The sequence below is a fragment of the Watersipora subatra genome, chromosome 7 (assembly GCF_963576615.1).
Source record: "Watersipora subatra chromosome 7, tzWatSuba1.1, whole genome shotgun sequence".
Taxonomy (NCBI): domain Eukaryota; kingdom Metazoa; phylum Bryozoa; class Gymnolaemata; order Cheilostomatida; family Watersiporidae; genus Watersipora; species Watersipora subatra.
In genome coordinates, this window is record NC_088714.1 from 35,450,594 (window position 1) to 35,462,808 (window position 12,215).

Genomic DNA, 12,215 nt, shown 5'->3' on the forward strand with positions numbered 1-12,215 from the left:
TAGCATGCCTGATAACTAACCACAACTGGCTCCCAGTTATTTACTCAAAATAATTTCCGATACTAATCTATAGAAATTTTGTCATTTCTGATAGCAAACATCAATGAAAATATTGAACAGTTAATATAAGAATAATGAAAAGTAATTTTTTAATGAAGCATTGAGATATTTTAGCTAGCATTGAGATATTGTAGCTACCATTGAGATATTCTAGGTAACATTGAGATATTGTGGCTAACATTGAGTTATTGTAGCTAGCATTGAGATATTGTAGCTAACATTGAGATATTGTAGCTAGCATCGAGTTATTGTAGCTAACATTGAGATATTGTAGCTAACATTGAGATATTGTAGCTAGCATTGAGTTATTGTAGCTAACATTGAGATATTCTAGCTAGCATTGAGATATTGTAGCTAACATTGCGATATTCTAGCTAACATTGCGATATTGTAGCTAACATTGAGATATTTTAGCTGGCATTGAGATATTGTAGCTAGCATTGAGATATTGTAGGTAACATTGAGATATTGTGGGTAACATTGAGATATTGTAGGTAACATTGAGATATTGTAGCTAACTTTCTGATAAATTCTGTGGAGGCCAGGAGTGTTTCTCAGTATATGTTCCTCTGGTTTTATTGGTGTTGAAAACAGACTAGGCCTGCATGTAAGCTCTCTTACATCTACAACATGCACATACATGTCTACTGCTTCCTTACATCTACAACACACACGTACAACTTTAGTGCTCCCTTACATCTACAACACACACGTACATGTCTAGTGCTCCCTTACATCTACAACACACACGTACATGTCTAGTGCTCTCTTACATCTACAACACGCACGTACATATGTAGTGCTCCCTCACATCTACAGCACGCGTGTACATGTCTAGTGCTTCCTTACATCTACAACACACACGTACATGTTTAGTGCTCCCTTACGTCTACAACACGCGCGTACATGTAGGAACCGTGAGGAAAAGTTTTTTCAACTCATCCATCTTCACATTTGAAGTTGTTTGGCAATATTAAATGGGCTATTTGATTGTTATCGCACATCGTATCGTAAAGTTACTGCGAAGCTTTGTAACAAGACAGTTTTACATGCATCAGACTAAAAAAAAAACAAATGTCATTTTTGCATGGTAGCTTGCCTTCTTTTGCAACGGAAGGATCAGTTTACATGTATAATATGGCGACATGCTAGCATACACTCATAGTTGACTTTAACATATATCATACCATATTTTACATCTAGCATTTTTTGTTATTTGTTTCATTTTAGCACTGGCATGGCTGCTGTGGACTTGAAGAAATTTGATTGTGTGCACATGTGCATTGAGCCATCCTCTAGCAACATTCCATATACTTTAGATGAAGACTACGTGCTCTCCGTGAGTTTTTAAATCAGGCCTTTCCAGAGGCTTACGATTCTATAAATGAAAGCTTACACATGTTGTGCCAACACCTTGTTGTATGAGGTCAGAACTAATTGCTTCATATAATTTAGATTTTATAATTAAATTACCAAATGCTGCATATTTTCAATCTAACTGAGGTTTATATTCCAGGAAATGCAATGGTAAAAGTTGTCAATGTGACGGGGCGGCGGTGGAACACTGCTTCCCACTTTCCTGTAATACATGAGGCAGGGTGTAATCACTTGTTAATAATAATCTAATTATTTCCACGCAGCTAGGTAACTCTGGACACACGGGACCCATCAGCAGGCAATTTGAAGGCTCTCTCTATTTCATCCCAGGGGCAAAGATTCATGTGCAATGCTTACTAGAGCTAAATACTACACCTCAGATTCTTGTCAGCGTTTGTAATGGCTCCGGCGAATGGATACCCCATATTCCTGCTTGTATGATTGGAGAAACCTCTTCTAAAAGTAAGATTGGTGTTTCATCACCAGGATGGTAATGTTGAATGACTTGGCTCCTGGTTTGCACAAATACAACCTGTTGGGGGAGTTTGTTTGTTCCTTAACAAGTTTGTCATTCCCAGTGGATCACTTTCATGCCACGCGGAAGTTATTGCGCAAGGCTCGAGGCCAACTGCCTTATGCCTCTCATTTGTCGATACACTAATCATGTTTTGCATTTGACCAGTTCTTTAGCTTGCATTTCAGGTGTACAGAATTTCAGAGTACCTTGGACCATCTAATTGGTCCAGGCATGAACGAGGAGATAAGTTAGCATTTACTCATAGGATTGTTCTAGTATCACATCTTGGCCAGTCATAGATGACATATACGTAGTTGATAATTAATAGGAAATGAATTTCTCCTTGGTTAAAAAAACTCCCACATGTGATCTATATTGGAGTTGTGATTCCTAGAGAAGCAAAACTCACTATTAGTGCTGCTAGTATGACAGATTCTAGATTTTTATTATAGGACAGGAGTTTTCATCGAGTCCTATTTCTTAACAGATCCTAGTTATCTATTTACAAAGTTAGGCCCCTACATTCATTTTATGAGGAAAAACTTTCTTTGCTCTTGTGAATTTTATACAATTCTGCAGCACTTGTATTTCCGACATCTTTAGTATTGATGACAGATATCAATCTTCCTACACTTCACTGCGGAGTATACATTCATTTGTGCTATATATCCTGTTTGAATAATTCAATTATAAATTATTTTGAATCATAATGAGATGCATTATGTTAAATTATCTTTAGGTTTTGTTGCATTTTTGTTTATCTTTTTATTTCATTAAATAATTTTGTTAGTGAATTGTGGAGGAACCAAGCAAGATAATTTCATAACTTAAGTCAAATATTCAGTAAAATGCAATGAAGTTTTAAACTCACTCGTTTATTTATGGCATGTCGTTAAATGCCGTTCTGTTTTGGTGAAACCCTAGATGAAGAGGAAGAGGTATCTCCTAGCCGTAATCAGGCTCTCATCATCACCATATCGGTGACCATAGTCGGAGGTGTCTCCTGTGTCGTTATCATGGTTACCATAGTGGCCAGGTCAAGATGGAAGGGAGCGTGCAGAAAGCGACGCACTGCAACAGCACACCCTGATGATTCAAACTATCCCAATGGGTATATGCAGGTATCATTTTTTCTGTTTTACACACACCATATTAATAGTTGGAGCTAGAAATAAATTAATACAACATTATAGGGAATATAGTATTTACCAAATTCAGTTCGGCTATAGGTGGGGCTAGGCTATAGGGAGGGCTAGGCTATAGGTGGGGGGCTAGGCTATAGGTGGGGGGCTAGGCTATAGGTGGGGGCTAGGCTATAGGTGGGGCTAGGCTATAGGGGGGGGCTAGGTAAAGGTGGCGCTAGGCTATAGGTGGGGCTAAGCAAAGGTGGGGCTAGGTGAAGGTGGCGCTAGGCTATAGGTGGGGCTAGGCTATAGGTGGGGCTAGGCAAAGGTGGGGCTAGGCTATAGGTGGGGCTAGGCGAAGGTGGGGCTAGGCGAAGGTGGGGCTAGGCGAAGGTGGGACTAGGCAAAGGTGGGGCTAGGCAAAGGTATAGGGTTGGAGATGAGTTGTGAAAAGTAGCTCCATGGCCACCAGATTGGTTGATAAGGGATAGCGATGCTTCCTCATAGCGCTTGAAGGTGTCATTATGCTAAACCAATCAAGCCATAGCGAAACATCATTATTTCGACTAATTACTAAATATAAGCTATATATGGTCTTCAGAGTATATAAAGTGCAGCCTATTTTACTCCTACGCTTGATGGCATTTCTCAACGGTGCTTGCTGGTGCTTGAGGCTAGTGGTTAAGGCTGGTTGGTGCTGATGCTCACTCATCATTTCTATGATGCTCGCAGCTCATTCAGGTGTGACAAACATGTGACTTCTGACACCACAGCTATTCCTCTTAACTCCTCAACAAAATAGTCACTGTTTTAGTTATTTATTCACTGCAAACAAATTCTCCATTCTTTCTCATCATCTTATTTAAGTTTTTTGTATTTGTGGAATTATTACAAAAGGATTGCTTTCTGCTAGATTTGTTCATGGAGTTCTGGCAAGCACGAACTAGATCGAACCGAAGCAAATTTTTTTGCCAATATTTTCTAATGGATCTGCATTTAAATCAAATAGACAAATGTACAATACGCGATAAAGCAACTACGCATAGATTTTTGGATTTAATGGTGCACTCTGTAAGGGGGGATAGCCAAATGATTTGGTCATGATCCGTTACAGCCAAATCTGACAAATTAAAGATCCACAACGAACTGAAGATGTGCATTTTTCTTTTTTACTATACAAAAACATGCAATTATTTGTGTACATCTTAAAACAAGGTGTCAAATATGATTTTAAAAAACTTTGTTTGTATATTTAATTTGATTTAGAAATCAGTGAATGAATGTGCTGTAATAAATGTGTCTGATATCAGTGAGAAAAATGATGAGTGGGCAGGCTTTGACTACGTGGTCTACTTACAGCGACTCTTACAAGTTCATGGAGAGTATTTGTGAGTCATGTTCTTTGTTTTTCACAAAATTCATTGCTAAAAACAATGAATTTACGATAATTCTAAGAAAAGTTTACCAAAGTCGGGTTTAAACCAAATTTAAAAGAAACTATTTCAAAAAATTTTTTCAACAGCCAGCTTGAAAGATCCACAAAAAAAACTAGAAAGATCCGGATCTAGATCCGCCATTTGGCCATTCCGCTGCTCTTAGGTACTTCCATGAGAAATTCTCTGAAATTTTGCTAGTTTTCGGAAGCTAATTTTGATGATTAGTTCATTATTGGCAAGCGCTGAAGGAATGTTATAAAATTTGTATCAAATTAGCTTTTTTGGCGAAATCAATTTATTAAATTCTGTGTTGATAAACTCATGGATGACAGTTATGTCATCCATGAGTTTATCAACACAGTTTGTCCTAAATTAAAGATACTGAAAGGTTGATACTTGCTTACATGAATAATTCATGGGCTATGAGAAGGGTAACATCACAGCTTGGTACATATCGTTTAATATACTACTCAGCTTTGAGATTCACTCATATTCTCGTTGAATTCTATGTAATGAGCTCGGATATTTCTCTGTTCTCAGTTTTTATGCATATTTATGTTGCGTAAACAAAATTCTGCACAAATTATGAAGTAATAGAGGCTGAGTAATAGAGGGTGGGATATTTCTCAAAAACTTTTAAGAATCTGTTTACAGTTTGCTTAGGTTATAGCTCATAATTTATACATTCTTGTTTTATAATTTAAATGTTTTCCAGTCGATTGCTACAATTACAGTTTTTGACTGGCTCATTATTTCAACTAATCTCGTCATTTGTTATTACGATTGCTGTTACTATTAATGTTATTGTGATCGTATTCCTGCACCATCGAAGATAGATAACAGTGTTGGATATGAGCTCAATATCAACAATACTACCATGTTCAGTGTCTTTACTTCTCAACGCTGAGCACTACCAATAAAATAACTTTTGCCAGACTACCGTAAAAATAGCAAAAATTATTTGGCCCGGTAAATTACTTTTTGTGCCATTCTTTATAAGTATGATAGCGGAACACAGTCTATGTCAGTCTACGTCTATGTCAGTCTACGTCTATGTCAGTCTATGTCAGTCTACGTCTATGTCAGTCTACGTCTATGTCAGTCTACGTCTATGTCAGTCTACGTCTATGTCAGTCTACGTCTATGTCAGTCTACGTCTATGTCAGTCTACGTCTATGTCAGTCTACGTCTATGTCAGTCTACGTCTATGTCAGTCTACGTCTATGTCAGTCTACGTCTATGTCAGTCTACGTCTATGTCAGTCTACGTCTATGTCAGTCTACGTCTATGTCAGTCTACGCACCGTGAAAATGGTTTAATCGTGAGAGATTTCTTTGTAAGATCATTTTGAATTGATCCGATTTGCTTGTTAATAGGCTGTCAATAGTCAAGTCGATGAACAGGACAAAGTTATGCAGTCACGTAACTGTCTGTCTACTCGACTAACTAAAAGTTTAATGTTTGGTTTATGGAGGCTTTTGAAGAAAAATGATTAAGAAAACAAGAAAACAAAATTTGATCAGTAATATAAATGTGTGTGCATTTTCATTTTATACCTTTCAGATATGTATATCTTATATTTTAATATATTCTATCTTACATCGCAACTGCAGTAGCTTAAAAGTTAGCAAAGCTTAATATTATTTGAATCTTGTTGAATTTTTTTTCAAGTTATAAAGGTATAAACTTATTAAAGTTTTATCTTACACCTTTGTAGCAAAATCACAGTTTTCATTGGTATAATTCTATGTTAATGACAAGAAAATTGATTTTATGTTCACCTGAAGAGAAGAGCTAAACAGTTTGTTTTTGCTGTTTGTCTTATTAGTCAAGGCTATATGAACGACTAAAATCTCTTAGTTTAAATGGGTGGCTACTTGATGTTGCTCATTTTGTATACTTTGTCAGATTTCAGGTGTGAGCGAACAATTCTCGAGCTACAGTTAAAGAGTTGTGCCTGAAACTTCTACAAATTTTAGGCTGCCTTTATGTTAACTATCAAGTACCTCTGTCTTTGTTCTCATATGGATATAGCCTCTAATAGCATGTGATACGTTTACCTCATTGGTTTAGTTTTACCTTGAAACCTAACTAAAATCAGTTGTGGGTTTCGGTGAATAGCTGTTTACTTTCACTCAAGTCCATCTATAACGTGATGAGCTTTAGGCTTTGTCTCATAGGCCCCTTATCCGATGTGATAATTATAATTAAAGCTTCTCAAAAAGCGATCTATTATTAACATATTGAGATGGAGCAGAATTATGCGAACAATTATTATAGATTAGATACAATCTTCAGGCATTTGTCATTTCTGAGTCTGTATCAAGCCTCATGGCGATGGCCAAAATTGAGGAAATATGAGCCCCACTCTGTCTCTCATCATCTCTGTTCCTCTCTGTCATCATCTCTGTCCCTCTCTGCTTGATTAATAACCTGAGTACCTAATATAATATACTATACTCTGCTCATCAACTCATCAACTCAACTTTCACTCTTGGTTAAGATGAATTGAAAAGTAATGTTGACTGTTAAATTATATTACAATTTAGACTTCCCTAATGAGTTAATAAAAGTAAATGATATGGTAATTTAAGCGCTGTTAAATTGATGACTATTTGATGAAACCTAATAAAGGAAGTTGCTTCCAGTTTATTCTAACGCTGTTAAAATTGACACGGCATCAACCTGTAAAAATGTTTTTGAGTTTTTTGTTGTTTTATATCTCACTAACTTTTTTACATGTTCTGCTGAGTTTACCACCAGCATATCACTAGCATATTACCAGCATATCACCGGCATATCTCCGGCATATCACCAGCATATCATCGGCATATCCCCAGCATATCATCGGCATACCCCCAGGATATTACCGGCATATCCCCGGCATATTACCAGCATATCCCTGGCATATCCCCGGCATATCTCCGGGATATTACCGGCATATTACCAGCATATCCCTGGCATATCCCCGGCATATCTCCGGGATATTACCGGCATATTACCAGCATATCCCTGGCATATCCCCTGCCCTGACATGTTTTTCAAATTCATGCATCAATAGTCATTATTTTGGCAATGTTTTTAAATGCAGTGAGTGTTTGTGTAATAATGTGTAATAATGAGTCAAAAGTATAAGTATTATTTTACTTCTGCATAATCTACTCAATTTTATTCCCTTGTGTTTTAAGTAACTTTAGAACAGCTCGGCAAGAGGTTGGCTGTTAACTCCTCTAGGGATAGACAGATGATGTTGGCTCCGTTACCTTTTAGCCTGCAAGTTATCACACTCTTTCATTGATGCTTCAGTCGTTCTGCCTATTTTGTGTTTATTTTCACATACGCGTCTGATTCGCGATCATTCATGCGTCTTTCTTGTGTTACTAAACTAAGTATTGCAGAATTTATGAACTTAAAGAGATTGGCTCGCAAAAAATACCTTCATTAACAAATTCCATAAGCAGAGTTTGACGGAGTGGGCTGTGATTTCTCAATGTTTTTGCTTCTCTCTCTTAGCTATAAATATAAACGCTGAGAGTGCAGATTTTTTGGATTGTTCATTTGAATAGCTTATAAACACGTAAATATACTGCGGAATCCTTTGCGGGTATTTAGTTGGATTGACGTTGAAAAGGTAATATTGTCAGGACCAGTTTCATAATCCCCATCACCATCGTTACCCTCTAGTGACAGGTGCATATGTTCGCACCAGTCAGTATTTGTTAGAAGACATTCTTATTTTACACTCATTCATTCATACAGCAGTAAAGCTTGTAAAGCAGTGATGAATTAGCAGCAAACATTTGGTTTGCTTTTTGTAGTTCTAGTGCTCTAGTATTTGTAGTTCTAGTGCTCTAGTATTTGCTGATTTCTGCAAAAATTGACTAGTTGATTTCAAATTTTGTTCAAAATAACTTTTCATGTGAGTTACGGTTTTCACGATAGTAAAAGCTAATACTACGTTGCTAATTATGTTATATTACTAATCATTCAATATATCATCTGGTAACATATTGTTACAAGCTCACAAGTTATATAGCTACAAACTTTTATATTTTTGCTACTAGTCATAGAACCACGGAGACAAATTTGTTCAAGTGTGCAAACTGTATTATATTTTGTAAACAAAAGCATATATACGTTTTTATATCATTAGTATGTATATATAGATGTCTATAAAAAAGTATCCAAGATTATTTTTAATTATGCTTATCAATGTTGCTTTAGTTCACCTCCCAATTGCATTAATAATCTAGAAGGTACTGCATTTTACCAACAATATTTTAACCAGTAATATATAAAAACCTTTCAGGTCCAATTAAATAACTCTATTGCGCACATCCAGGCCCAATCAATCAATTGGCTGTTCACAAGTGATCGACTCAGTGTCACTAAACTGTCCGTATCTCATTTTCTATTAATTTTTAATTCTGTTTTTTTATTCAACAAGAAAACATCTCGAACAGCATTTCTATATTAAAACAATGTAGCCATGTACAAGTAAAGAAACTTTTTGTGCGCAGAATTTAAAAACTTGCTTCAAATCACTAAACGATTCAAAAAATTACTAACCACTAAAAGCATTGAAAGCAAACTAAACCTGACAAACTATACATTTAGGTTGTAGGCACATGTGCTAGGATCAGCAATGGAAAAAATTATTCACATTACAAGCTGACATTCGCACTACAAGCTGAGATAATCATGATTATGCAAAACGTGGTTGGTCAACTTCGGATCACATTTAGCTGCTATTGAGTAATTCCATCGCCGTAATTACTTACGTAATTAATTAAGATTTTTTGTCAGTATGCCCAATTTCAACAGCAAGTAGTAAGGCTGTTTAAAATAAAATCATAGTACATCCAAGTTTACTCAATTCGGAAAAAACTACTATCACATCTGTCAGACTCAGTCAGATAGTAGAAACGAGTGATATGTCTTTCTTACCCTTTAGTCAAAGTCTATGTGGTACGTACATGTAAGTAAATCTTATAATCACGTCTGCTTTTGAGACTTATCTAGAGCTAGTGGTGAAATTAAAACGCTGTGGCGTTGGAATATAACATTGAAACTATAATAATACTGCGAAAAAAACGATACCAAATTTTGCTGCTTTGGTAGATTTTTCTTACACTAACGTAAGGGCAGAAGCCTTATTGGCCTGTTTTACGTGCTCTAACCTATAGCAAGGTGGTACTCATTTGAAAGCTTAGAATTAGCCCTTTCAAAATATTGTAACAAAATTACGATATAGTCAATGGCTTTCGAACAAATCGCTTAAAAAGTCGCTCCCGAATAATTCGGGATTGGGCCCAGGAGATAACAAGTTCTTCCTGGATAATTTGGGAATCGGCCTGAAAGGGTTAAATAGATTACTTGATGACATGAGCTCCAGATGAGTCAAAAGAAGCAGCCATTTGGTTTCGCTCTTTTTTTCCAAGCCTTGAAATATTCCTTCGAGTCCGTCAATTTCACCAACAAAGTTTCAATGCTATAATCATAGACTGGGTGATTTGACAGGAAATGGAGAATCATTAATAAATATGAAAAATGTTACACATATCTTTCTCAAATAATTATTGATTAGACAGAAAATATGTATTGATATAATTGTTGAACAGTCTAAATTATACCTATATTTAGCAGAATCATGGTGCAAGATTATATGTGAAATCATAGCTAAGCTGATGAAGTTAATGAAGTTAAGCTGATTTATTTGATATTGTGCAGTCTAAGAGTGCATGTGATCACAGGGCAATCCAAGTGTGCATGTAATCACAGGGCAGTCCAAGTGTGCATGTGATCACAGGGCAGTCTAAGAGTGCATGTGATCACAGGGCAGTCTAAGAGTGCATGTGATCACAGGGCAATCCAAGTGTGCATGTAATCACAGGGCAGTCCAAGTGTGCATGTGATCACAGGGCAGTTTAAGAGTGCATGTGATCACAGGGCAGTCTAAGTGTGCATGTGATCACAGGGCAGTCTAAGTGTGCATGTGATCACAGGGCAGTCTAAGTGTGCATGTGATCACAGGGCAATCCAAGTGTGCATGTAATCACAGGGCAGTCCAAGTGTGCATGTAATCACAGGGCAGTCCAAGTGTGCATGTGATCACAGGGCAGTCTAAGAGTGCATGTGATCACAGGGCAGTACAAGTGTGCATGTGATCACAGGGCAATCCAAGTGTGCATGTAATCACAGGGCAGTCCAAGTGTGCATGTGATCACAGGGCAGTCTAAGAGTGCATGTGATCACAGGGCAGTCTAAGAGTGCATGTGATCACAGGGCAGTCTAAGTGTGCATGTGATCACAGGGCAATCCAAGTGTGCATGTAATCACAGGGCAGTCCAAGTGTGCATGTGATCACAGGGCAGTCTAAGAGTGCATGTAATCACAGGGCAGTCTAAGTGTGCATGTGATCACAGGGCAGTCTAAGTGTGCATGTGATCACAGGGCAGTCTAAGTGTGCATGTGATCACAGGGCAGTCTAAGTGTGCACGTGATCACAGGGCAGTCTAAGAGTGCATGTGATCACAGGGCAGTCTAAGAGTGCATGTGATCACAGGGCAGTCTAAGTATGCATGTGATCACAGGGCAGTCCAAGTGTGCATGTGATCACAGGGCAGTCTAAGTGTGCATGTGATCACAGGGCAGTCTAAGAGTGCATGTGATCACAGGGCAGTCTAAGAGTGCATGTGATCACAGGGCAGTCTAAGAGTGCATGTGATCACAGGGCAGTCTAAGAGTGCATGTGATCACAGGGCAGTCTAAGAGTGCATGTGATCACAGGGCAGTCCAAGTGTGCATGTGATCACAGGGCAGTCTAAGAGTGCATGTGATCACAGGGCAGTCTAAGTGTGCATGTGATCACAGGGCAGTCTAAGAGTGCATGTGATCACAGGGCAGTCCAAGTGTGCATGTAATCACAGGGCAGTCCAAGTGTGCATGTGATCACAGGGCAGTCTAAGAGTGCATGTGATCACAGGGCAGTCTAAGAATGCATGTGATCACAGGGCAGTCTAAGTGTGCATGTGATCACAGGGCAGTCCAAGTGTGCATGTGATCACAGGGCAGTCTAAGAGTGCATGTGATCACAGGGCAGTCTAAGTGTGCATGTGATCACAGGGCAGTCCAAGAGTGCATGTGATCACAGGGCAGTCTAAGTGTGCATGTGATCACAGGGCAGTCCAAGTATGCATGTAATCACAGGGCAGTCTAAGAGTGCATGTGATCACAGTGCAGTCTAAGAGTGCATGTGATCACAGGGCAGTCTAAGAGTGCATGTGATCACAGGGCAGCCCAAGTGTGCATGTAATCACAGGGCAGTCCAAGTGTGCATGTAATCACAGGGCAGTCCAAGTGTGCATGTGATCACAGGGCAGTCCAAGTGTGCATGTTATCACAGAGCCATTTAGGACAACTATGTTTTAGTACCATAACTTTGGCATTCATTATGCTCATGAAACTGAGTTTGGTACATGTAGTGCTCATGAACTTGACTCCACTGCCTTTTATGCAATGAATTCCATGAGTGATTCAGTTACATTAGTTGTGAGAATGATGGTTTCTCACATACTATCTGGTATTAAACCTGAGTGTTTTTAGGAAATGTAAAGTTATGCTTATTAGTGCGGTAGACCATACTGATATATTCTTCATACTTATTCTATCAGGTATTCCGTGTTGATACGCTTATGTATT

General features: G+C 38.1%; 1 protein-coding gene across 1 annotated transcript in view; it reads left to right on the plus strand.

Annotated features, from left to right (window-relative positions):
- Window positions 1-12,215, plus strand: part of LOC137400031 (uncharacterized) — a 68,913-nt gene that overhangs the window by 10,359 nt on the left and 46,339 nt on the right. Inside the window, exons 5-7 of the mRNA XM_068086338.1 lie at window positions 1,291-1,399; window positions 1,701-1,899; window positions 2,879-3,075. Coding sequence (XP_067942439.1) covers window positions 1,291-1,399; window positions 1,701-1,899; window positions 2,879-3,075 — 505 coding nt within the window. The remainder of the gene's footprint in view (window positions 1-1,290; window positions 1,400-1,700; window positions 1,900-2,878; window positions 3,076-12,215) is intronic.